This window comes from Nelusetta ayraudi, unplaced genomic scaffold (genome assembly GCF_046127955.1).
Source record: "Nelusetta ayraudi isolate G7.1 ecotype Tasmania unplaced genomic scaffold, CSIRO-AGI_Nayr_v1 ptg000026l, whole genome shotgun sequence".
Lineage (NCBI taxonomy): Eukaryota > Metazoa > Chordata > Actinopteri > Tetraodontiformes > Monacanthidae > Nelusetta > Nelusetta ayraudi.
Genome location: NW_027466076.1, coordinates 8,387,818 through 8,415,505, shown reverse-complemented (window position 1 = coordinate 8,415,505; position 27,688 = coordinate 8,387,818). Strand labels below are relative to the sequence as shown.

Sequence of the window (27,688 nt, the reverse complement as noted above, 5' to 3'; positions counted from 1 at the left end):
CGCTATTTTTGACAACCCTATTTCCTTCCCAAGAGAAGTTCTGGAAACTCACCATGTTGTTACCATCATGTTATTTCGTTCACTCGGCTTGAAAATACCTTAAAATGCTCCCTGACGCTTCTGCATTTCACACATCGAGACAAAAATATTGAGAAAAGAGAAAGAAAGAAAAAATAAAAAACCAGGACGGGAGGGTTTTTAGTATTTCTATTTGACTGTTGAGGAGTATACAGTACATAGAAAACAGTGACATTGTACAACTACACCAACATCTGCAAAATGGCTTCAACCATTTGTTTCACGGTGCTGTATCAGTATTTAGAAAACATTACACTGTTAGACAAGTCACTTTATAAAGTACACAAAGTCTTTACAAACGGGCTAAGTGCTTTCCCTCCTGGGGTAAAAACCTCCATATAGAACGTCAATCTTATTAACAGGGCAGAAAAATAAAATGTGTTACACACAGAAGCTCTATACACCGTAGTTCATGGCACCAAGAACAAGCTGGCCAGGAGGAAGGAAGCCTCTGCTCACTATTTACAAAGGTTAGTGTCCAACAGTCAGTCACCACAACCTACGCCCGACTTGCACAGTCGCCCCTGGGAAATGATCCAATACGATCAGAAAAATTGTGCTCAGGGACGAGTCGAGACACCTCGCTAGAAAAGAGTCACTTAAAGCAAGTGTGGGATATTCTGAGAAGTCTGTTTGTTTTGTCTTTTAAAGCTTGAAATGTAGAAAAATGTTTGCATTTTTACTCCCAAAACCTTGATTTGTAAAAACCAGGAGTGTTTAGCTTTAAATACAGAGCAGGAAACAGAGAACAGCAAGACTCGCTCTGCATGTCTTTGAATCTAACTTGTGCTTTTTTTTCCCTCTCGCTGCATCTGCTAAATGGTCATCAGAATAAAACTAGATGTTGCAGCGTTTTTACGGCGCCTCTTTAGCTTTACTGTTAAGCGCTACAGTCAACAGCACAAACAACAAACTCACTTGCATGTGAGAGCGGCGGAACCGTTTGGCACACTTCCCACAATATCAAACACTTGCTTTGAAGGGACATATATATGAAAAGTGGCAGCACACAGAAATATGTGTACTGCCTCCTCAGACAAAAATTAATATATTTTCCTTTTTTTTTTTCTTTCCCACAAAGTTAAAGCGCCTGTTATTTCTGCTGAATCTAAAGTGGACAGTGCAAAAAAAAAAATTCAGTGGAGGCTTTTCTGTCTTTTTTTTTTTCTAGTCTTCCACACTTCCAGTAGTCCCAGTGCGGACCATACCGTTCACCAGTGCTACCTCGCTTCCAGTGGAACCTCACACAATAGGACAGACGGTAAATAACAAAATGCCAGAAATCTTTTTTTTAACAACAATTAATAACTTTCCTGGGAGCCTCGTTTGATGGTTCTGACCTGTGTGCTGATAAATCATGACAACAGCTAACATAGGAATGCAGAGAACAACATGATTTTGGTTTAAAAAAAAACAAAACAAAAAAACAGCCAATGTATGAAAACATTAACATGCAAGTAAACAAGCGTCATTAATACGCCAAGTCTATGGAGTGGCCTCTATCTACTTTCTTTTAGTGACGTAGCAAAACTTGAACTTGAACAACACTTCAACGTTTGGGTTATCAAAGAGGTTAAAGGGGCCGTGAGCTAATACATGTATCCATGTGATGCCGAAACAAGAGTTTGGTTTGTTTCCACAGGTTCCCCGTTAGCTTGACTGCGACAAAGTCGTCTACGTCCGCTATATTTGAGGTAATAAATTAAAAGTTATTTTACGCACGCAAATCTCTTGAAACTAATCTCCTAAAAGTACAAAAATAAGAATGTTAATAAAGTTAATTAGCTGGAGAATACAGACACTTTACAAATTTTAACACAAAATCGTGATAATAGGAGGTAAAACTTTAGTGGACATTAGGAGCAAGCGCTGAGAAAGAGGACCGAGTTACCAGGAGCTTCCTGAAGCTTCCAATCAGTTGATGTTGCACTACATTGTTTTCAACTGAAGATTTTCCTTTTTTTTTTGTTTGTAATACAACTCTATATTTTAGTGTATTTGATATGTAACTGATTTTTAAATAAATCATAATGAAACGAGCACAATCAGTGTAAAGCGCCTGATTGGTCGGTTGTGGTGCGGAGAGGAATGTAAGTGTCTCAAAGGTGCTTGTGTTTCCCTTCACCTAAGCGTGTGCTTAATACTGTTGCACCATTTTTGGCTATATAAATGACCAATAAAGCCCCAGTTGAATAAAAAAGAAAAGAAAAAAGAAACAACGTGAAACGTCAATTCTGCTTCATACAGAAACAAATGTGAAGACAAAGCGAGACGATAATAAAAAAACAAACAAACACACACACACACACACACACACACACACACACACACACACACACACACACACACACACACACACACACACACACACACAGTGCCAGAGACCCTTCCTTTTGTTCGAAACACCAGTATTGCACTAAAGCAGCATATTTGGACGAGCGTTTTGCATCACAGTCGAAAAACAGTTGATCTCAGACAAAGAAAAAAAAGAAAAAAAGAAGAAGGTACAAGACCAGGATGGTGGCTACCGGGTTATAATGCATAAATACAGTATAAAAATACAATATGGAATTTCAGTCAGGCTGGGCGGTGAGAGCGGGAGGGTGTCAAGTGTTTGGGGGAAGGGCTTCGAAATGCTGGGATCGGAGAGGCGGCGACGGCAGCGCCCCCTAGAAGGTCTGGTCGTCGTTGCAGGACTCGGTGGCGTGTCCGAAGGCCTCGCAGATGTCGCAGTAGGGCCTCTCGTCCGCCGGGTTGCCGTGGTAGGCGGTGTGCGGCACCGAGTCGGGGCTCTGGGCCTGAGTGGGGCAGTCCTCGGTGTCGTGCAGGTCGAAGCAGTCGCAGATGTCGCAGAAGAGGCGCGGCGTGGCCTTCTTCTCCCGCTTGGACACGCCTTCGTAGAAACTGATGAGTGGGGCGGTGTGGCGGGGGGGAGAGGAGGAGGAGGGGGCGAGACTTTAGCGAGACTGAATGGACTTGAGGTTGATGCTAAGTATTGGTGGTAAAATCCCCCCCCAAAAAATCCAGCTTTCCCTCGTGGCATTTTTTTTTAGACTGACTGAAAAGACTTTCAGTTGGAGCTTTTCCAAGATGGATAAGCCACTCCCAGCCGAAATATAGTCTAGACTTCTTTTCTACTCTGTGTTTTCTCCATCAGCTCTTAGTTCGACTCGCTCTCGCGAAGGCAAAATAGAACCGACGACTCCGCCCCCGCCACTTACCCGTCGTTCTCGTCGTTGCCGTTGAACTCGGCCAGCGCGAGCTTCTTCAGCTTGACCTTCAGGTCCTCGTTCTTCCGCTGCAGGTCCACGATCACGCTGTTCAGGAAGTTGATCTGACGGGGGAGGAGAAGACGCGAGTGAGAACAGACAGACAACCAACACCGGGCGACTGATTCACGGTCAGTTGGACGTCCTTACTTGGCCTTCAGCGAACTCCTTCTCTTCCCTCAGCTGCTCCAGAGCTGCGTCTCCTGCAGGGGGAGCGCCACAAACCCGGCCAGAAGAATAAATAGAAATGACAGCTAGACCGCCGATCTCCTCCGACTGTTCTCCACCCACCTGACGGCAGGGCTCCTTCGTCGTCTCCCTCCGAGGCCCGAGTTCCCATCAGCCTTTGCTCCAGGCTGTGCACGCGGCCCTGCAGCTGAGCCTTGTCCCTCTCCAGCGTCTGCACGGCCGACTGCAGGGTCTTGGCCACGGCGTTCTCCCCCCGCAGCACGGCGATCTGCGGCGGCGAGGGCAAAATAAAATAAAATCAGACGGCGTCGTCTCACACGGTGCAGACGGACGGACGGACGGACGCAGACCGACGACGGGTTGAGACCGACCTCGCTCCGCAACGACTCCAGCTCCTGGTCCTTGTCCGAGATCAAGGCTCCGGTGGACTTTTGGAACTTTGTTTCTTCATCCATCTCTTGGTTTGTGATGCTTTCTCTGGGGGACCAAAAAAAGGTCAGGGAGTGTCAAATCTCGTGTCCACTGCAACAGAGCCAAACTAGACTCGGAGCTGCTTTTAAATCTTGGCCGAGTCTGGAGAACGTTATAGCAGACACAGGAAGAACATGCAAACTCCAGGGGAAGGCCTGGTTCTGAATCGAGCCTGCAACTTTCTGGCTGTGACGTGGAAGAAGTAGAAGTAGAAGAAGACAAAGAAGAAGACCAAGACGACGATGACGATGACGAAGAAGAAGAAGAAGAAGAAGAAGAAGAAGAAGAAGAAGAAGAGGTGGGTGACAAGGTGAGTTCTGAGGTGGTTTTTGAAGATGGGACATGTATGGAGGAGCGAGGTCATGGATGGCTCTGAATGTACGGAGGAGGATCTTGTAGCCAATGCGGTTTATTAAACTGGGTCAAATTAAAGGGTTTTTCTTCTTTTTAAGCGGCCATATTTCCACGTGCAAATTCAAACAAACAAAGAGAGGTGGTGGCTTTTATTCAACGTGGCTCCACGACTCCACTAGAGGTCAGACAAGTGCGAGTACTTGATTAACGCATCAAAATTAGTCTCTCATTCAAATGGCATTTCAAGAATCTGACCAGCACTGGATTCTCTGTCACACTTCAGCATCAGAATCATCTCGGTTGTGTCTCAGATCATTTGTGGTATTGATGGGACTTGTGGTCGCTAATAAAGCAGAGCGTGAAGCATCGCGCCCACCGGGGGGCGCTGCCTCTTTCCAATCTTACACCACCTTCGCTTCCGTCCAAACCACCGCCCACCGAGCAGTCGGCTTGTCGTTGGCGTCACGTTTCCATCACTTTTCGCTCAGATCTTGCGTAACAAAGCCGTAACTTTAATCCCCATTCTGCCTGAGATGTTCCTCAAGCTCACTAATAAGAGGCGAGGAGGCGTTTTCATCCTCCCATTCCCACACGGAGGCGCGCGCAGCGGCACAGTGGGGCTCAGTTTGGGTTTTGAGAGGCAGCCTCAAAGTGCGACAACAAAGAAAGATACCAGTGACGCGAAAATAAAAGTACTTGAGGTGGCAGTAGTAGTTTAAAAGTTTAAGCTGCTTCTGAACTGTTTCACACGAGTTCAGATATAAAGAGGCAGCCTTAATAAACATTGTTTTTTGCAAAGTTGGAGGAGGTGCTGAAATATCTGCAGAACTACTGAGGCAAGACTGCCAATTATTAAAGTGCAAGTCAAGTCTAACTGTGAAGAGAAAGTGTAACAGTGCAGTGCAAATGATAAGGTGTAAGTCAATATCCCTCCATAAAGAATACACACCCTGAAAATCGCTGCAGAACGACACTCAGGGGTATTTTATGACTCATATTTATAATTTGAAAAGACAAACCGATGCTTCGGAACATCATTCATCAGAATGATAGAACCCCATTATTTCAATTCACACAGCTAGAACAACAATAATAGTGCTGTTAGGGCAACACATATAGAGAAAAAGGCACACATAAAATCATAAAAAGTGTCTTTGTGTGTTACCTGGTCTTCATGTCCTGTTGTTGACGGCTGTGGTCTTCATTGCACTGGGAGGCAAACGCACACAAACATAGAAGAATCAAAAATAGAAGCTAAGACCTGTCTGAGCTTTCAGAAATCAGATCATGCTTTCTAGCCGCACCAAACCCCCCCCCCGCCCCTCGCCGCTAGCTAGTCGTGGTTGGTTACCTCGTCAAGACGCTGGGACTGCTGCTGGGAGGCCAGTTTCAGCTCCTCGCTGTGGGGGGAGAAGATCAAGAGAGAGAGAGAGAGAGAGAGAGAGAGAGAGAGAGAGAGAGAGAGAGATTTGGTGAAACACATCTGTGTCACTGTCACAGCTGTGCGCTCTGCTAAGTTCAGCCTCGCATCTGTCACACAAACCTCGACATCCACCAGGCAACCAAAAAAAAAAAAAAACGAGGTCAGACACTCGTATTACATGCATTTACAGCAGGAGGCACAAATCACAGCACATTATGAGGGTTCTGAGTTCACAGTTCAGTCTAACAAAACTCACTTCACTGTGTTTGTTATTAACTACAACAGCAGCGATAATAATAAAAATAGTAATTTGGGATGCACGCATGAGTACTTGCATTTCTGTACTCACTGATACTCATAATGAGTACTTAAGGCCGTTGCACATTATGGAATTACTTGGATTTTTTTTCCCCCCTACTGATGTCATGTTAATTCAAACAACATTCCTTAACATGTTTTTCTAGACAGTGACTGTCACAAGTTTCACTGGAGTACAAACACAAATAGAAAACGTATTTTACAAGTACGAGTAGAGTAGAATGCTCAACCCTGGTATCGGTATCAATACCGGTATCAGTATGTGTGCATCCCTAATAATCAGAAAAATAATAATAAACATCAGAGATGCTTTGCCACGTTTGAGCTTCATTGCAAAGGATCTCTGATGTTTATTTATTATTATCGTCATCATCATCATTATTATTAGTAATATTATTATTATTATTATTATTATTATTATTATTGTTAGGCCACTTTCTCCACCCAATAGTTCTTTCAACCAGGTTGCAGAGGGCACACTGATATTGCAGGGTTGAATGACAGTGTTAGTTGGAAGCTAAAATCAGTGTTTTCTGCTGGAGGCTGTATACAGAACAGAGGTTTTTCTGAGATAGAGTTTCTCGGAAATATAATCTCAAAAAGTCCCTTCACTGAAGTCCAGGATGATAAACCATCTGACAATAGGTCGATATGTGACTGTGATATGAGTCTTTATCGCTGAGTGAGTGATTGTACACGCTGTATGGATCCACTGTTCTGATTCAGCGTCGACATCCGTTTCGAATTTCCGGGGCAAATTTGTTTCCTGGCCGCTCGGATGAATTCGTCTCCGCGGTCCTCGTGGCCCCGTGTGATCTCCAGTCTCGTTTTCTCCACTCTGAAGCCATCTGCCCGCTTTCCGCTGCTCACGCAGACGGCGGCGTCATCCCACTTCAAACATTTCGAGAGGATTTTTTTTTTTTTTTTTTGGCCGCCGCGGAAAAACCGTCTGTGTGTTTCCGCAGACTGGGAAGGGTTTGCCGCGCCTCCGCGGGCGGAAAGCGGCGTCGGAGCGGGAGGAGAACGGGAGCTGCAGCCTCCAGTGCGTCTAATCGCATTCGGCTTGGCAGACGTCGGCAGAAACGGAGGGAACCTATGAGTGGGGGTATTTTTGGGGTAGCGGCGCTAAATGATTCGCCACGGGAAACGAAATTAGCTCCATGTAGGTCAGCGTCGGGATGCGTGTCGGAGCGGGAACTCTGAGCACCGTCCGTGAAGGAAATGTTTCACATTCAAATATCGTTAGCATAATAGCATAAGTCATTTTTTTTTTGGGCCAAATTGTGATATCTGCCTAACTTTACCAACGTGCTCACTAAGAAAAAAAAAAAAAAAAAAATCATTTCCGAATGCATTTCCGAAAATGTTCAAATTTGACTTTGGCAACTATGCTATTAGGCTAACGATATGTGTAACCGGCCATGCTACATTTTCTTCTGCATTTACCAGCAACAAACTGCAACTGTGGCGAGAAAACGGGTCACGCAACAAAACCATTCGCTGCAATTTGCTCCAATTGCTGAAAACGCGGCGGCCCAAAACTCACTTGACCTCATTCAGAGGGGCTCTGCCCGCGATCGGAAATATCAGCTATATTAAAGATGCAAGGGGAACTGTCTTTTGACAGCTACATGCAGATTTAGAAAATAGAGCATCGCAAAGGGCCTAGCTTGTGCTCCTCGGGATACGAGCGGGAACAAGAAGAGTCTCAGTTTGACAGATTCCCAATTTACAGCCAAGCTTGCGGAGGAAACAGGCCGAGCCTCTGTTCCTCCTCTGTTTGTGTCAAGTGTTGCTTTTTTTCTCACAGAGTGAAAGAAAGGAAAGAGGATGAGAACTCGACCTGCAGCAGCAGCAGCAGCAGCAAATGACAATACAGCAAACAACACATCCGAGCGGTGGTGTTGTTCACAAGGGTGCACACAGATGCCACAATGGCCATATTGATTCCACGAACACACACACACACACACACACAGTGAGAGCGGGGGTGGGGGTGGGGGGGGGGGGGGGGTTGGTCATGTCGGAGCCAGGCGATCCTGGGAGGAGAGTCAAAGCAATTATGTAACAGCTGCACCACAGTGAGGATGGAGGGACGCTTCGGCGGGAGAGCGAACCGACGCGTCGGGGGTGGTGGTGGTGGTGGTGGGCGGAACGAGTCTCCTCCGCCGCCGCTGCTCCTTTAAGTTGCTCCGTCTTTTGACGGATCCGCTGCAGCCAGTCAGACATATTAGAGGCTGTGATGTCACTTGCAGGGCTCTCTGATGATGACTCAGTGGGGGGGAGGGGAGAGAGGGCTGGGGGTGTGGCACGGTGACGTCAAGAATCCGAAGCCAACACATGTGCGGGCGCCTCACATGCATTTTACGTATGCGAGCGCACAGGGAGTGAGTCTATAAATAGACCTCGGTGGCGAAGCGGAGGGGAAGAAAAAAGAAGGTGTTTATCTTTTTTTTAATTGGCACCCAGACAGCCTAAGCCGAGTAAAACCGTCTGAATGGATTTCGCAGTTGGATTTTTAACACTTTTTTTTTTTTTTTTTTTTCGGTCTCTACAATCAAACGTCGTCGCGCTGGCAGCAACCGCGAACACGTTTATGTATTTCCCTTCCGCAACCCTGCAGTCGCCTCCTCTTGTTTTACACTTGCTTCGTCCGCTTCTTTCTCTCCTTCTCCACGGCAGGTGCGCGCTTCCCTGCGAAACACCTGCGCTCACAATCTGCGCAAAATCCAAAACGACGGAATTGCAGCCCGGGAGGATTTACAAGATGCAAACGGAAGAAACGCGTCAGCGACTTTCACCTCTGCGTTCAGGCTCAAGTGCTCAAACCCGATCCAAACACACCGAAGTCAATGGCAACACTAAACAGTGACCCATTGAAGACAAACAAACATCCCGACGTGTTTGTGTTTATTATTGTTTAATCTGCTTTACGCAGGGAGACGAGCCGGAAGCTTTAAATCCCGTTGTGCCGCAGCAGTGTGTGAAGACGTTGTTAAAATAAAGCTGTGCACGAGCCGCAGGTCTGATGAAACCAATGCCAGAACTCCTGCAGCTCGCGAGAACTCACCACTCAGAGGAAGTGTTTCGCAGGAAAGAAACGTCACGGGTTGAGTGTGAAAAGACTTACAACATTCCGAACAAGCGTCTCCAGCGCTTTAAAAAAAATGTTAATGTGGCCTTAAAGCCTGGGAGGCTTTTGTCTGCGAGTGCGTGCATTTTTGCGTTCGACTCCACTCCGCTCCGCCATCGCGTCCATAATCGCGCAACAGCACCCGCTGGCTAATCACGGGCTTAGCGCGGCATTTTACAGCGTGTTCACAGGGGGGGGGGGGGGGGGGGGGGGGGGGGGGCGTCTCGACGGAGACCAGCGGAGCTACGACGACGACGCGTTTCCACGAACATGAAAATGCAGACTGGTTTTAAAAGTCTTGGCACGGAACCTGCAGGAACAGATAAAATCCACCCCGTCGGTACGTGGTTGTGATTATTCTGGGTGACCTTGAGAGGTGGGCGGGCTGGGGGGGCGCAGCAGGAGGAAAAAACACATCAGTTAGCAGCTGCACTCACATTTCCTTGCAGAGGAGTCCGATGCGCTGGTTCTCCGAGCTGCTGCGCTCCTTCGACAGACTCAGCTCCTCCTGGTACTTGGAGTTCTGCTGTTGCAGCGCCTCGAGCTGGAGACAGAGACGGTGATGGGTGGAGAGGCAAGGGAAGTGAGGTGAAAGGAGGGTAAGAGACTCAGAGTTAATACAACCAGCATTACAATTAGGGATGCAGACTATCGATTAATTCATTAATCGTTGGTTAATCGATTAATTCATTAATCGATAGTTAATCGATTAATTGATAAGCGGCCTTCATTTTTCCTGAGAACCTAAATTTCACAATGAAAAATGTGTAAGGAACACATTATTTAACCCTTCAATAATGTTGCATCACATTTCAACTTTTTCTTTTCTTTTTTTTAAAGTTACTTAAAAGTAACCATTTAACAAAAAAACAAAAAACGGTGTAAAAAAAAAAAGTAAAATTTTCAGTGACTAATTTAATTTAAACAATTAAATTATTAATCGACAATTAATCGACAACGATTAATTGTTAACATCCCTAACTACAGTGCATTCAAAAGTGAAACTAAGTGGGACTGGAGGTCCCGCAGCTGGTTTCCTTCACACGGTGGAGATCTGCTGCACTTTACATCACTGACTGGGGTTCTGGAGAGCAGTTCCTGCAAGGGGTGGAGTCGCGTCCTTCCTAGTGGCGCCTAATTGGACTTTAATTCAGTCAACTCAGGACTCACATCCTCTGTTATTCAACAGGACTGTTGTACTGAGTCCCTTTGGAAACTCAGACAGTAAGGACACTATTATTTAACCTTTATTTAGACGGATTAAAAACACATTGAGGCAGAAGCCCTTTCTCACAACAAATCCACAACAAATCAATTAAAGTAAGCAAAACCAGGTGCCGGCAAAACATTAAACCAAACCCCATTTTGGGAGAGAGCCAAGTGACTTCTCCAAAATTTAAAACGTCCAGTATCGAAAACCCAAAATTCACTATGTAGACTCTACATAAAAAGGCAACGCTTCTCACCCTATTCAAAACAATTCACACATTTTCCTACTGTATGACCTGAACTGTGACAAACTAAACGTCTCTTGAAGGCTACGGTGGCAAAAAGACAGAGCTTTTTTTCTCCAAATCCTTCCCCTTCTTTTCATCCTGCATCACTTTGCTAAAAATAAAGAAGCCTCACCGCGTTCAAAGTAAACGCTGCAGGAAGACAGAGTCACTTCTGTGTCACTCCGAGTCCAACTGCGGTTCATAGTTTTCGAAAACGGACCACTTTCATTTTTCCAAATGAGTCAGCACAATGCGTTCGGGTCCACGTGAAACTAAAAATACACTCCTCAGAGACGTCGGGCCGCTCTGGCCTCCCGTGACCACAACAAACTTTTTTTGTTTGCAGATTAATTTGAGCAGCAGCAGCAGCGGCAGAACACAAACGTTGACCCAAAGTGCATTTTGGATAGAAGTGGCTTTTTAAAGCCACAGTCAATAATTAATCGAGCGTGTATGACCTAACAAATCAATGCTGCAGTTGCAGAAGAAAAAAGAAAAAAGAAGCATCACACGATACAGTCGAGTTTCTGCACGCGCGAGATCATCTGCACTGGTGCTTCTGTTTCTGACCTTTAAAAAAAAAAAAAAAGTCATCAGCGTTTACCTTCAGCCCCGACAACGGATGCTGAGCGTGCTCACGTGCAACTCACACACACACACAAGCTACATTGAGAAAAAGCAAGTGAGAGCCCAGACATTTCAATTGCACGCGGAGACAATGAATCGCCAGCAAACCTGACCATTCAAAGGGGGGGGGCAGGCGCACCATCCCACCTGGTAGTGAGGCGAGTAGACGCTGCTGGAGTAACCCTGGCGCAGGGCAGCTACGTCCATACCTCCACGCCAAGCACAAAGCGCCGCTGTCACTGAGCGAGGCTGTCGCCGCAGCTCTCCGTTGGCCCCCGCCCCCTCGCTACAGATGGCTACATGCAGACCAACATGAGCCGGGCATCAATAAAGCATCCGAGCTCGTCGCCCCGCCGCGCACCAGTGCGAGAGGGGAGCAGAGAGCGAGCGAGCAGCGCTGCCTCTCTCTCTCTCTCTCTCTCTCTCTCTCTCTCTCTCTCTCTCTGTGTCTGAGCGCTCCCATTATGTAAGCTTGAATAACAACCCCCCCCAACACCATCCTGCTGCTCACAGTCTTGTTTTCCTCTCACTCGCGAGACGCCAAACTAGCACGAGGAGATTCTCCCTCTGGATGACGGCAGCAGTTCGGTTAAACAGATCACAACAAGAGACCTGATCGGGAGGATTCGTTTCATCTCCCGCGTTCAAGTGTCTGCACGGGACGCACACGGCGCGGGATCAGCGCACAACATCTGGACTGGCGGGGTCTCAGTGGCGGCCGCGACTTAGCGCGCAGCTGACAGATGCTGCGGCAATTAAACATTCGCTCTCGAAATATCACTTCAGCGTGATAACAATACGGACCAGCGGCTCGACTCTGAAGAGCTTCACCGTGGTGACTTTCACCCAAAAGGTCGATCAACTGTTTGATTTAGTTCTCGTTCAATCAGAAAATCTCCTCAGAGACACAAACTTAAGAGCTCAGTTATTATCATATACAATGTTGTTTGTTTATTGGGACCGGGGTCCACCGAAATCTTTGCATAAGCAATAAACATGACTCAAAGTTGCATTCAATAGTATCTAAAAAGCAAACAAAAAAAAGTATGAAAAACATAAGCAGATAAAAAAAAATAAAACAAAGGAAAGCACAATCAATGTGACTTTCATCAATCCTAATCAATTAGTCATTGTATCTGACTAAGTCACACACAAAAAATAGGCTACATATATGTATAAATTGCACAGATGGATGCCACCTTTCTGTGCATTATACATATATATAAACAAGATCAAACCAAGATCACTCCTCATTTTGAGAAATGATCAAAGAGTTCAGTCGTGCACACCTCCTCGCAATCACTGCATCACTCAAACATCGCGAGGCCTCACTCATGCCCAACGTCCTCGGGCCGTGCATTCGACCAACATCCATTTTGCAAGGCTCCTTTATCTTTCACTGTACGACAGGAGCAGTGACAAGCTCCGGCTTTTAGCTGCACATCCACCAGGTGTCGGACCGCGACTCCGCTTAGCCACTCGTACAGTAATCTGAATGTTCGGTCCAGCCAGGCGAGATCACACACACACACACACACACACACACACACACACACATACACATACACATACACATACACACACACATACACATACACATACACACACACACACACGCACACGCACACACACACAGTATGACATGTGCAGCATTACATCACAACCCTCCCTCCAGCCTCGCCAGGCTGAGCGCACAGGCAGATGTAATATATAAATAATGAATGGCGGCGCTCCGTGTTGTTTGCGTCTGTTTGGGTCCTCCGAGACTGAGACTGTTGTCGCAGCCTTTTGACTCGTTTCATTTTTGATGACGCTCGCATTGAAATGATCCTCTTTTCAGTTTTGGGTTTATGATTCAAGTTGTGCCTGTACGTGTGCGTCTCAGAGTCAGACTCGACGACGAAGCGATAACACCGAGCTGTTGTGGTGGCGGCATTAAAATATACTGCGGTCATTTTGCACGACGACGTTTATTCTCGTCACTCTCACGAAGCCGCTGGACCGCAGACCAGGATCAGAATTGCAGAAATATTCTGAATTGTTATGTTAATGTTTGTGAGACGAGGAAAGGGAACAAATGATGTAAATTTCAGTGTGGATGCCCAGCAGTGTTTTAGATGTTGATGAACGTGTGCATGAGGCTGGGGCGGTTGTCAATAAAGTTGGAGTGGTGTCAGCGCCTTTTGTGACGTCACAAAGGGGCATCTTCAGCACACACGTTCTGAAAAGCAGAGCATGCGAAGGAAGTAAAGGGTGGACTTTTCTCACTTCAGGCTTAAATTGTGAGAATAATTTTCGCATTACATGAGAAACTTTCAGCTGAAGCCGACGTGTTCTTCTCGCCAGCTCCGGTAAACATTTTCAGGCTCAGGCTCACCTGTGTCTCCAGCGTCTTCTTCTCACTTGTGAGCTCCTCCACGGAAAGCTTCGTCCTCTCCGACTTTTCGACTGCCTGGAAAATATAACGATGAAAATATCACGAAATTTTTCTTGGTATAATATCTCCAGAGAGGCGAACGGCCTTCAATCAAGAGAAGTCCTTCACATGCACGTGCTTGAGGTTACACCTTAACATATGAATAAAACAGAGATCCTCTGTTAGCTCTTTTCTCAGGCTTTATCCAGTGAGAACACAGTGGGAAGTTCTTGAGGAGTATCTGTGATTTAGTGACATCTAATGGTAAGAAAGCATATTGCAAACAACCTTCTTGTCGATCGTCCGCTGTCCCACTTAATCTCATATCTTTCTTATAGCAGCAGTGATGTCGAAATAAAAGCACTATAAACCCAGAGCAGACCCGAGTTCTGGGCTACTGCAGAAACACGGAGGAACAATATGGCCTCCTCCTTACAAGAGAACCAACATGCGTTTTGTGTAAATGGAACTTTTTAGTGGCTTTGTTATGAAAAAAAAAAAGAGTCTTTTTTTTTTTAAACTCCATTTCATGCCGACAGACTTCTTTGAAAATATGTTGGGCCTTCAGGCCTTGGCTTAAAAAAAACAAAAACAAAAACAAAGCATGCTGAAGCTCTCCACTAATTCAGCCTGCAGCTTTTTCGGCTGCTTTGCTTTCACATCCATTTGCTGCAAATTCCACCAGGCAAGAGCAAGAAACAGAAAGCGCCGACTTCAGGGAAAGAAACAACTGAAAGCAGCGATGCCACTCTTCCTGTTGTTCACCGCCAACGTCAGTCCGTAGCTTGAAACCTGTCATTGCACATATATGTTTAAAGGTATTCACGCAAGGTTTACGATTAGGGATGCAAATGATCGATTAATTCATTAATCGTTAGTTGATTGACCTTATTGATCGATTAACAATTAATAGATAAGCGGCCATTTTTCCTGAGAACCTAAATTTCACAATGAAAAATGTGTAAGGAACTCATGATTTAACCCTTAAATAATGTTGAGGGTCCAACGTGACACATTTTTACATTAGAGAACAGTAAAAACACCCTAAACATTCATCCTCTGACTTGAAGTTGGCTTCTATATTATGGTATATTATGACCATCACAGTATCTACAGGTGAATTGCTCTTTCCTGCCACTACACTGTTGTAATGATATTGACTACCCGTGTAAAAAAATTTCAATTAATTGTGACTAATTTCACTTAATCGATTAAATTTTTAATCGACAATTAATCGATAATCGATTAATTGTTAACATCCCTATTTACAATGCAAAATTGTGGGTGATACTATTTGCATATTTTGGAAAACATTTAGCGGCAACTACAGTAAAACTGTCTGTGGTATTCCCCTCAAACAGAACAAACAGAACAAAACTAGTGTACTTTTAATAATAATTCACGAAAGCTCTTTTGAGAGGCTGGTTGTGTTTAACATGCAAGTACATGGGTACATTGATGTTAACCATTGATTTTTTTTTGTTTGTTTTTTTCATTTTTGAACTTGTAAGCTATAAACGCTCTAATCCGTCCACGTGAAGCCACAGCGCTGCTCACTTATCAGGCAGCATCTTGGCAGCTGACAGCAGCCATAGCTGCTGCATCTTCCCCCTTGAACGATTCGCCTTGACAAGGCGCCGCATTTCGTTCCGCGAACCGCGGAAGAAGGGAAAAAAAAAAAGAAGTGCACTGTTGCATCACCTCATCAAACCCAAATGAGAATGAAAGTAGCGTGTGCGTGTGCATGTAAGTAATGTCTCAACAACACATTAGCCGGCGGCCCCGGAGTGAGAGAGCTGCACTAAGTCCGGATGAAAGGCTACTGGAGAGGAAAGATCACCCGGGGCGGATTAATGAGAATGATGGCTGGAAGTCCCAAAACTATTAAAATGTGACATTTACGGATTTTATTTCTTTCAGGGCAGATGTTGGGCCATTCGCGGTCGTGTGCTGAGGCTCTCTGGCACGTTTCTCGAACACAAAGCAGAGATTAAAATGCAACTCTTGTGTTCTTTCTTGCAGCAACGAGAAGCTTCTTTCAGTGGAGGGGAAAAAAAAAACCCTCTCCACCGTACACGATCCACTCAGCAGCAGCCGGCAGAAAGACACAACCGGAGCCCGGCTTATAAAAAGCAAAGTGAATTTAGCAGCCGCAGACCCAAACAATCATCACCTCCCAGTTGCTTTTAAGAAGCGATGCAAAATTCAGCGAATGCAGCACCTTGTGCAAAACACAGACACACACAGCTAAAAAAGTAAACTAAACGAATTCCACTTGAGGCTGAGCAAACGTGTGAAACCGAAGGTCACCGCTTCGGCCTCTGACCTACATTCAACGCCGCCGCCGAACCTATTGCTAACGCAGCCTGCTCCACAAGCCACCTAACTCACCGTCCCCTGGGCCAAGTGACTGTGGCTACGTGACGAGTCCAGACTTTGCGTCGTCCCGCCCTGGCATGCGGCGGTTTCAAAGCGAAAATCTGTTTGTGCTTTGGCGCGGCCAAAGTGCTACTGCATTGTTCAAGCACGCAGTTTGCCCACAGCGAGCAACCAAATCATAAATATGCTCCGGCTGGCAGGACCGTTTCCACAATATCACACGCACTCACTCACAAATCTCTGTGCTTGTTGCACAGTATGTGATACTTGACTGTTTGGAATGGGAATTCAGAATAACGGCACACTAACGCAAGCAGCACTGCCATATTTGGAACAACTCCACCAGGCAAAGAACATGACAGCATCTGCATCTCTCATAGCTGGCCAATTAATACTATATATAATAAGTAATATATATAATAACTATATATATAAGTGGAAGGAGAAAATTCCCCCTGGCTTTAAGACGTGGGTCAATGACCTTCTGCACCATTTGGTATTAGGGAGGATTCGCTATTCTAGCAGAGGATGCGTTCAAAGATTTTATACAACATGGAAACCTTTCTTAAACTATATAGAGAAATTAGATATCACTAATATTGATGGTTTATGTGACTGATCCTGTATTGTGTATATTTTGAAACTCATTGATTGTATTTACCATCCTTTTTTCTTTTTTCTTTTTTAAAAATCTTTGTTCTATTCATTCAAGTGAAACACTGTTTTGTTTTAACTATTATTATTGTATTTATTTACTTATATACTTTTTCAACATTTTTTTTTTTTTTTTACAAATGTTATCACTATTACATATTTATATATTTGTATGTACACATATATATTCATATTTGTAATTGTGATCTAGGTTATTTAATGTTGCAGGGATGGGGCTCTGTTGGAGCATGTGGGAGTTTTGTTGTTTGTAAATTTTGTTCAATTTTGCTTCTGAGTTAATGCACTTTGTACACCATCTCTCTCTGTGTAGAACAATCAATAAAAAAAAAAAATAAAAAAAAAAGACTTGGAGCAAATGCAAACAAATTTGGAATTGCTGTCGTCAGAAACAGTGATGTCAATGAAGATTCTTAAAAAGATTATGCTGTCTTTATGGCACTATGTCTGACCACAACGCCACTACAACAACAGGAGGCAAACACACTTAGTTTTCCTGCCGGTTGAAAAACTGCTCGACAACCTTTAAGTTAATTTGTGCAATTTCTTTTCGCACAGCTTGATTGCATTCATTTGCCCCCTATGATGTAATAATCTCATTTTCCTGATCGCTCTTTGTAATATCGCCATCAAGCTGCCAGCATGCAACAAAAGCAGGCCTGCAATTCAAGACAGCGGTCTTTCTGATTGGCTGCTGTATAGCTGCTTCATACATAGTGAGTCCCCTTGTAAACCTCCACTTAGTCCATGTGGGGGCAGCAACAGTGGACTTGTGCACGGCCTGAATGCATCCATAATAAATGAGCGGCACAGTTGACCCCAGACTGATGAGTCTGAGGTGGGGCACTCTAATGGTAACTGTGTCTACTCTGTGCTCTTCTCCTCTCGCTCTTTGCAGACGACTGCGTTCCGTCTATGCGTGAAGCGTACCTGTGTCAGCTCCTTCTCCCTGCGCTCCCTCTCCTCCTGCAGAGCCTTGCAATCTTTCCTGGACTGCTCCGCACTCTGCTCCAACTCTGGCAGGGACAAAGACAACATCCGGTGTGACAACCGCACCGTAGTGGATGTGAAGGAAGAAGAAAAAAAAGAAAAGAAAAAAAAAGAAGCAACCCTCAAACCTATGAGGGAGATGTTTACCTTGCATCGTCTTCGCCTGCCTCCTGTTCTCCTGCTCAGCCGCCTCCAGCTTTTCTTTCTGAAACGTGGAAGGATCGCCTTGTCAACACGCCATTCACCCGCACGGTCAAATGCTTAGACCTTGAGATAATATCTGGCCCAGGAAAAAAACGAGACGTGTTTTTTCGCGAGGCCAGTTTCATGACGCCCCCCCCCCCCAAGATAAACGCGTCATGCTACAATATAAACAGATACACAGTCGCAGATTAGGCCCTCGCGGACCTACAAAACTCTCACACGATACCAAATAAACTCTTTATTATGACCGTTTATCAGTTTATAAAATCCAACACAGTTCAATATGCAGTCACATATTAAAAGTTAATCTGAGAAGATATTACTTTTCCGGTAAGTCATAACATTTTTCAGACCGCAGGCTCTATTTTGCTAAACAATGAAATTACCAAAATGGGACTTAGGCTAAAATGACGGAAAACAACTCCAGTCCACAGAGACATTAGTGCTGCCTGCGTCAACATCTCCCCTTCTTTTGCTTCTTTTGCTCTCCCACAGTAATCCTCGGTGGCTGCTGTCAGAAGGTAACAGCACAGGTGCTGTCAATTTAAATTAATTGGAGACTCAAGGAGCATAGCTGTGTTTGCGGAGAAATCAGGTTCTCGCTTCATCTTGATGAGCATTATTTTTTGTGACTGTTTTCATGTCATGAATTAGTTTCTCTATTAGTATCAGGGTTCAAATCTTCAAGTAAAAAGACAAATCAATTCATTTATATCTCTAAATGATGGCAAATGATGGAATTGCGCTGAAAGAGCCCTGCAGTTAGTTTAAAATTTAAGTTATTCAGGATTATTTTTCAGACTGACAGGTACATCTTTATTCCCATTCATCCAATTAAAACAGGGCCTTAAAACAGGGGTCATGGTTAGTCAAAAGCTTTGTTTAAAACGCTATTAATCCAACAGTTTAACAGATACATGACATATGAGACGTGAGTTGGAAAGGCGCCTTGTCATCTTTTTTGTGTTGTTCAAACAGACTTTGACCGCGTCTCACCAGGCTGCTCAGCTGCTCTTCCACGCCGCTCTTATCTTGCTGCAGCCGCTGCAGCTCCTTCTGTTTGCTCTCCACATCAACACTCAGCCCGCTGATCTGTCGAAACACACCGTATAGGATGTTCACTTTACGCTTGCGCCTCCCGTCCAGAGCCATAAATTATGCAGCGGCCCCGATGGCGCCGAAAAAGCACGCTAGATAAAGAAAGACACACCGGCGTGCCTCGCTGACTTTACTTTAGAGTTTAAATGGGGAGGTGCAGGGCAGAAATGACTCCGATGACTCCAACATCATGCTGTGGCAATATGCTATGTGAATCTCAGAGCAGTGCAGATTAGCCATGTTGTCCACCGAACCTTTTTCTCCTGAGACTGCGCCTGGGCCTTGAGGCTGCTGATCTGCTGCTGGGACAGAGACACGGCGTCCTCCTTCTGCTGGAAGGCCCGAAGACGGAGCTGGAGGTCGGCCGCCTCCCTCTCCAGCTCCATGATCCTGGAGCGCTCGGACACTGTGGCAACCTGTGGCGGGACGTGTAAAATAGATGGTCGTGAGAGAGGCGACGAGGCCAAGGGAGAGGTTGAACTACACCAGGCTGAACCTGATCTCTGGTGGTGGGGGGGTCCACTGGTTTGGAATTACTTCATAACAGCAAAATGCTCATTGGTGGATTCTACTCGATGGGCATGATGCAGGTTATGTTGCACCTAAATGATGAGGGACTTCATGCCGCTATGTCATTTCCGACATAGTATGTGAAGTGCAAACTACTTAAGGATGCAAGAGCCAATAGTAGCCATTTCTACCAGCCAGTTTGTAATTTGCATTTGTGCGTATGCAAATAGGCGGATTAGCGGATGGTGCAGGTGTGGTTGACAGAAGTTAGACCAGATAAAGACCAAAAACGGGGAAACAATCTGGTTGTGAAACCTCTCTGGGATTGAGAGACGACACTCTGACTGGCTTAATTTATGCATGTGACCAAAAAAAGTCGAATTAAGCCATAGCATAAACATAATTATAAGCGCTCACACCCACAGTGTGTTTACTTTGAAGGGATTATAAACCTGCACCGTGGGTAAGTTCAATACATTGTGCTATTATGGTCCATTAGCTCCTGCTCAAATAAAATCAAGTGTTGGCACATTAACCAAAGTAGATAGTCCAGAATGAATACACATCACTGAGTAACCACTTGCACACAAACGTACAATAGCAAGCAGCTGTTTAAGTAAATTTTCAATATTTAGAATTCTTTTTTTTTTTTTATTGATCAATATTTCAGTGTGTGTTCTGTGTATGAAATTCTTGTCAAAAGATAAAAACCTCTTGGCTTAAGTCTGTGAAGTACAAAAAAAACCCCAATAATTAAAATAACAATATTAGTGAGTTTACTATTTTCATTTGTGCTCAAATGTGCTGAATAGTTCACTAACTGAGACCGAATGAATAATGAAAATGACCTGAGTTACTAGAGAATACTAGCAAGATTGTTTTTTCCCAAGATGACAGAGAAAACCTGGAACGTCACCGCGAGTTCCTTCAGTACACTCAGTGTCTCATCATGGACCCAATGGGGGGGGGGGGGGAGAAGAACATCACTCAGCCTTGCTTTAGGGGGCCTGGGGGACTGGCAGCATTACCCTAGCATCCTCTAAATCCCTCTGGAGTTTTTCAGCTTTGGTCTTTTCAAAGAGCAGGCTCTGCTCGAGCTCCTTTATGTGGGCATGCTCCAGCCTGGTCTGCGTCTGTTAGTCGGAGAGAGCAGCGAGAGAGGGAGAACACACACACACACACACGCACACACACACACACACACACCAATGCATGACATGCCAACTCTGAGCAGCGCACACAGGAGAGAGGAGACTTTGACTAGGAGACGGCCAGCGACACATCAGGTAGTTACAATCAGGAGAAAAGGCAGTTAATCACTTTTAGGTGCTCAGTAAGTCTGAAGAGTTTGTTGTTAAGAACTGGAAAAATAAGACTTACAAAAAAAGTACATTTTGACATGTACTTCTCATCTATTGCTTGCTTTATTTTAGGGTGTGACCGAATTTGTTGAGAGCTAATGAAGGCAGCAGGTTATACTGTAGAGTGAAGATGATGCCCGACACCGGAGAAAGATAGTTGAAAGCGCACAGGAGGAGGAAATGCGTGATGGGGCAGAGAGAAAAAAAACAGCTTTTAGGAACAAGCGGGCAGATGAGACGACTTAGACAGGATGGTAATTTAGAGAGGGTTGAGAAATCTGGAGGTATCTGAGAGCGGGAGGTTGAATTAAGCATGAACGCGTAACATGAAAGAAGCTGAAAGGCGGGTCTGAACGAGGAAGCAGGTAAATGATTGAAGGAGTGCAGCAAAAGACAGAATGACTGATTTATCACATCCCCCGCCCCGCCCCCCCCCCGAGGAAAAACTTAAACGATAATGGAAGCGGCTCACGTGTGAAGTAGCTGGAGCATGTGTGTGGATGCGATGAGTCAATAATGTGCAAATGACCTACCTGCACATAATTTGCATCAAAAACATTCCAACTGGCAAATGACGCAAAGGCATCACTGCAGCAGCCGTTACACAAATGTTACATTTTCATTTCGTAAAAAAAAATTGCCACCAGTTGTCCAGTTGTCAGCGGTGCTTCCCTGGAATGAATTTACATTCCGCCGTTTCATTTCTCGAATGTGCAAAGATCTCATCTGTTCAGTTTTAAAACACGTTAACAGTGTGTGCACGTTTACATTTTGAGTCTCACCATTCTTATTATGAATAAAACTGCAACATTTCAATCATTTGGTCAGTGTGTGAGGAGTTGCCGCAAAAGCAGGTAATTTGGAAAATTCACGTTGAATAGTGAAAAAAGGGAGAGCTTTTTTTTTTTTTTTTTTTAAATAATTGAGGCATGAACTTTATCAAGAAATCTTGAGTCTGGCGAGTCAAAAAGTTAACATCTGAGTGAGTGAGAGAATATGTTTAATTGAGAAGCTTATGCAACCGCACGTTACCTCCAGGTCCCCTTTGGTGATGCAGGCCTCCTCGACACGAAACTGCAGATCTTCCACTTTTCTGTCAAAAGCAGGGACGAGAGAGACGGTTTTCTTTAAGTGCGACTCCGTGGCTGATTAAAGAATGAATGAACCTGACGGATTCCGAGAGACGAAGATCCACCTCTTCTCCTCCTCCAGCTGGTTGAGCAGCTCCACCTTGTCCCGGTCTGCTGCCTCCACCAGCGAACGCAGCTGGTCCAACTTGGCTTCCATCTCCAGCGCGTACTGTTGGCACGACCAATGATGAACATGGAGTGTGAGTTCAGGTTTCAACAATTAAAATCAGGTTTCAGCAATGATGACTGCGCTGATGATCTAACTTTAGCTTCAGCTGGCAACGTATTTGATATGTATGAATTAGGGCTGTCAAACGATTAATTTTTTTTTAATTGTGATTAATCGCAGAATCTCCATGGTTAACTGCTATTAATCGCAGTTTGAATTGCATGTGTAAAATTCTGCTACTTAGCATTGCAAGGCAGTTTCAACCCCATAATGTAAAGTATTTCTTAACAGAAATGGGCCAGAGGGGCCGACTACTGGTTAGTAAAAGGGACAAAAAGGGACATGGAAGCAGTGTAAACCGGCGTGCACACGTAAGCCACAGCCCTCCTGTTCACACCAGAAGCACATTTCTCGACAGTCGACGAGTGCTTCTGCTTAGATACTCTGACAAATGTAACATACACAAATATGATTGCATGTTGCATTGTCAATCGCGCTTATTTTATTTTGAAAATTGCTTTTATTTTCAAAGTTGACCGGATTTTCTCGTGTTTCTTTGAGCAACTTCCTGCCCAGCTTGACGCGGATGGCTCGCGGCTCGCGCACAGAATAAACCAGACGCCGAAACGATCACTGCATGGCGCAAGCTGGCCGCGGAAGTAGGCGCCGCTCCGCAGCACCATCGGTTAACATGGGCGCCGAAAGGAGGCGGGCTCTGTTCCGCGGCGCTTCCGCTTCCGGTGTGAACCCCCAGCCTCACGTATGAAATGCAATTTTTAAAAAAAGTAACGTGTTATGAATCGCATTTAATTAATCGCGATTAATGCGTTAACGCTGACGGCCCTACTATGAATATATGAATATACAGGAAACAGGGTTTGTGGTTCTCAGTGTTCACATTGATGCAGTTACAAATAAAACTAAATGCAAGCTAACAAATATGTAATGAAGTAAAATACAATTGAGCAAAGTCTATTCATTGTCCAGCTGGATAACCCTAAAGACACACCAGTCCTGCTAAACTGTCTCTAGCATTGGCGTGAAGCTCCTGGTCACGGCTGCCCCACCTGATCGCGCCCTTTCCTCAGCTGCGTCAGCTCCTGCTGCACCTCCCCCGCGTGGCTGGTGACCTTCGCCACCTCGCATCTTTCCAGGTCTCTCTCGGCCAGCAGCTGCTCGATGTGCTGCTGCTTCTCCTTCAGAGCCTCCTGCAGCGCCGTGGTGCCGGAGATCTTCCGGGCGTATCGCGCAGATGTCTCCGTCAGCTGGAGAGATGCCCCAAAAAAACAAAAAACAGATGAACAATCTGAAACTGTAAAATTTTAAAATGTAAATGAATTACTTTGCTTTAGAGCTGCTTCATGTTAGAAACTTATTGTTAATGTTCTTTGAGAGAGAGAGAGAATATTTACTGTGTGTCTTTTGCGGTTGGAGGTTGACATGATCTTTTTTTCCAACCTACACACACTCGCACTGAATTTAACCATGACTCAGACCGTGTTTTGTGCACGTGTTGCCCTGCGTAGCTGCGCTAGCCGCGCAACGTCTTACCAGCCCCGCTCTGCTGGGCCGACAGCTTATAGAGGAGGTGGTGGAGCTGAGCGAGCTGACGGAGGACGCGCTGGGACTCCTCTCCAGGCCGGACCTCCTCCGCGAGCTCTTGGTCTTGGTCGGCGTGGTGCAGGGGAAGCCGATACGCGTCACCTTGTGGACGGGGGCGAAGAGCCCGTATCTGGGCATGCACTGGAAGTATCTGCGCGGAACGAAAGCAGGCAACGGCAAGTCAACCTTCAGCCATTTTCTTCAAGAAAACCTCGACGAAAGGCTGATCTTTGCAGACTGTTGCGGTGCTAATTTACCTGGTGCCCGCCACCGCACCGTCGTTCTTCCCGAGGGGTTCATCCAGCTCCACTCCGCACCACTCTCCCTTGGCGAAGTCCGTCTCCCCCAGAAACCGAACCACTCCTGCCTTTGTACCACCCACCTTCACGAGAAAAGGAAGCACAAGTTGGAACCAGGTTCTGGTGACGGTTCAGATTTAAATCTGGAAGAACAGAGCTTTCAAGACCACACGAGTTTCCTTGAGCGACTACAACATCCAGTTAAAACGACCAACGGGTATCCATCAAGTTAAAATACAGCAAGTTTTGAAAGAGTAAAACTTCTCACCAGCACTCGGTCCCTGAGCCTCAGCTCCCTCTTGATCTTCTTGCTTGCGTCTGCGTCTGACAGGTTGGACACCGACTCACTGGACATGCGGCGAAGCGCGGCGCTCGTCTTAATGCCGCTGCCGTGAACTGAACAAAGACGAGCACGTTTCTCAGAATTCTGATCAAGGGCTGGGTTTACACGGAGAAGTTTCCTCGCCGTCTTTTCGAGCTCACCGGTCGAGGTGGTGCCAGCCGGCGCCGGCTGGCTCGTCGCTCCAACGTCCGGTGCCGGACTGGCCTGCCTCCCGTTTGTCTCCTTCTCCGGCAGCGGAGTCTTAGACAACTTTGAAGGCCTTGTGAAGATGCCCCTCCCATCCTCGCACTGGAAGTAGCGGACCCCCGTCACAGAGCCATCATTCTTCCCAATGGGCTCGTCCAACACAATACCTGCCCACTGCCCTGGGGCGAACTGCGTGCCGCCCATAAATTGTACATGTCCGGGTTTGTTGCCGTTGACCCAGACTCTCTCCCCGATCTGATAGTCCAGAGTGACCTCCTGGGTAGGGGAGGTCACGTTTCCAGGGGACTTATCAGGAGGAACTGGCTTTGGAGTACCTGGGATCAGAGGTATGAGTTCATAAATCACAACTTCTGTATTATCACAAGAAACAAAACTGCATCTCTCCTCAAGATGTTACTCATTTAAAAGGTCCCATACAGGGATGCAAATGATCGATTAAATCATTAATCGTTAGTTGATCGACCTCATCGATCGATTAACGATTAATTGATAAGCGTCAATTTTTCCTAAGAACCTAAATTTCACAATGAAAAACGTGTCCAAAACACATTATGTAACACTTTAATAATGTTGAGTGTCCACTGTGACCCATTTTTACATTTGAGAACAGTAAAAACACCTTCAACATTTATCCTCTTGACTTTAAGTTGACTTCTCATGGGTCACATTTCAATTGTTGTTGTTTTTTAAAAGTTGTTTGAGAATATATTATGACCATCACAGTATCTATAGGTGAATTGCTCTTTCCTGCCACTACACTGTTATAATGATATTAACTACCCGTGTAAAAAATAAATTCCAATTAATTGCGACCAATTTAATTTAATGGATTCAATTCTTAATTGGCAATTAATCAATAATCTATTAATTGTTAACATCCCTTGTCCCATATTATACAAAATATAAATAAAATACACAAAAAAAGAAAATCACTTCAGCAATATCTAATTTTAAAAGACGCAGTTGGAACTTTGTTGCACTCCCTGAGACCGAATTAGTTTTGTCACGTTCAAAATTCAGAAAAACATCTGTTCTTGCAGGAAGTTAAAATGAACTTTTAGTGGCTAGTAGGTTGCAGGCCGAAAGTTAAATTAAAAAAAAAAAAACTTTATATAAATTGTTTCGTATAGTTATTTCCAAGGACTAAAACACAATTCAAAAAATTATACAATAAAATGCCATCACATATATCATTTTTTTTAAGCAACTAAAACTGAGACTAAGGGGACTGAGGAGGAACGACAGTTCAACCATTAACTTCTATACAGCCTTCCTGACAAATTCTCGACTGGCACAATTTCCATCAATGGAGGAAACACCATTTGTATTGTTTCTCACCTGAGGGTGGGGACGTCTTTGTTGGAACTCCAGACGGACGGGCTATTTTACTGGGAGGTTTGAGCCCGCTGGCCTTGCCCGGTGTGCTCATGGCTTCTTGATTGTCCATGTGTAAGGCGGGGTCGAGGCCTGTCTAGCTGTGGAACGGGGACGAGGCCTTCCCCGGTAAAACTCACAGTGCCACTGTGAGGGGTGGGAAGCTGAGAGAAGCAAAGAGATGGTTTTGGATAACGAAGCGCCATGCATGAGCACTCTTAGGACATCCTTTTAGATGACAACCTGTTGTTTCCTATCAAGACATTTAATGCAACTCCGGGGATAATGATGATGCCGAGCACTCTCCTGTGCGGCCGCTTAACCCTGCCGCTATAGTCACAAATACTGTATCTGTGCCGCTGATTATCACCCTTGTCACTAAAATAACCCACTCTCCCCTCTCCTGATGATCAGCCATTTATTTTTCTGAGGGTGACGTGCAGCTGTCTGACCATGCACAAAATGTATTCACATGGCAGATGATTCCTTCTGAGTGAACAACCAGCATCCAGACCTAAATAATTAAAGAAGAAAAGGCCCATTGTTCTTTAAAACACGAAACCTGCCGGACTACTATACACACATAAATAGTCTAAAAATCACAGCGTATTAATAGTACCAATAATTACTTTCTAGCACCACAAAAGGTCGTTATACTTACAAAACATACATTTACCATAAAATGAGGGGTTTCTCCTAGATGCGGTTCATTTTCATGTCAACACTGTCTTTTGACATTCTCATGGAAATAAATCATTAGTCCCGCAGAGGAAAATGTGTCTAGACGAACGTCGTGCTACACCCAAAGAAAACAAAAAAAAAACGCACCCTCGCCAGTCCTCCCGCCCCGCCGGTGCGGCCAGACCAAAACAACAAACACACCTGGAGCTGTCAAATCCCTTCGGTGACTCCGTAGTCTCGAAAAGACTCTGGGTATATAACCCTAGTTTAACTATCCAGCCCTTTAGACACACAGTCAGAGTCCTGAAAATGTCAACCTCTACGTAGAAATAAAGATTATTTTTTTTCCTTTGCGACACAAGCTCTGTGTTTTTAGTGCGTGGGCAGGATGATATCTACTTGCTGCACCTCGAACTTGGGTGTAACCGCCACTTTCTTTACCCCTAATACAATTGATTCACCAGAGCCCACTTTCATTTTTTTTTTTTTTTTACTCAACGTGATATTTTCCTGAGTACGGGCCGTCAAACATTGCTTTTCATGCCCAAGTCAATGTTTTTCATGTCATTTTTACACGTCCCAGTAGCCGGAGTCTTGTTCCCTTCTGGAATGCGCTCCTACAGCCAAAGCTAGCTAGCATTCCCATTAGCAAAGCTCGAGCCCTGGACAACTAACACCTTGCTGAGGTGACACCGCAGTGCCGCTAAAAGGCACACGGTTTGGCGGGAGTGTTGTCGTGGAACCTTACTTTGTCTGCTCAGGTGAAATGCCCCTCAGAAAATGATGCCCTGGAAAGGTGCCGCGTACCTTGTACCGTTACATGTCATGTTATTTTCCAGCCCAGTCTCAGCCTCCCACAACGACGTCACTCTTTGGAAACAACGCTGCATTCACG

General features: G+C 45.2%; 1 protein-coding gene across 2 annotated transcripts; it reads right to left on the bottom strand.

Annotated features, from left to right (window-relative positions):
• Window positions 1-195: 195 nt before the first annotated feature.
• On the bottom strand, window positions 196-27,657 carry clip1b (CAP-GLY domain containing linker protein 1b). Of its 2 annotated transcripts, XM_076029574.1 has the most exons (23): window positions 27,542-27,657; window positions 26,077-26,276; window positions 24,672-25,052; window positions 24,457-24,584; window positions 24,147-24,271; window positions 23,839-24,040; window positions 23,355-23,552; window positions 22,184-22,287; window positions 22,021-22,081; window positions 20,656-20,760; window positions 19,372-19,533; window positions 19,016-19,111; window positions 17,963-18,020; window positions 17,756-17,841; window positions 13,736-13,810; window positions 9,673-9,779; window positions 5,713-5,761; window positions 5,527-5,570; window positions 3,908-4,013; window positions 3,639-3,804; window positions 3,498-3,550; window positions 3,300-3,412; window positions 196-2,982 (listed from the first exon to the last, which is right to left on the bottom strand). In XM_076029574.1, the coding sequence occupies exons 2-23, from the start codon at window positions 26,183-26,185 to the stop codon at window positions 2,748-2,750; spliced, it is 2,763 nt and encodes a 920-aa protein (XP_075885689.1). In that variant the 5' UTR covers window positions 26,186-26,276; window positions 27,542-27,657; the 3' UTR covers window positions 196-2,747. The 2 variants fall into 2 exon arrangements, with proteins under 2 accessions (XP_075885689.1, XP_075885691.1); XM_076029576.1 differs by lacking the exon at window positions 20,656-20,760.
• Window positions 27,658-27,688: the final 31 nt, after the last annotated feature.

Excerpts from the sequence above, each read along its gene's own strand:
- clip1b (XM_076029574.1), bottom strand. The coding sequence starts at position 26,185 with ATGGACAATCAAGAAGCCATGAGCACACCGGGCAAGGCCAGCGGGCTC. Across the intron at positions 24,272-24,456 it reads GGCTCAGGGACCGAGTGCTG|GTGGGTGGTACAAAGGCAGG; the intron begins GTGAGAAGTTTT and ends TTTCTCGTGAAG. Across the intron at positions 3,805-3,907 it reads TGGAGTCGTTGCGGAGCGAG|ATCGCCGTGCTGCGGGGGGA; the intron begins GTCGGTCTCAAC and ends TCGCCGCCGCAG.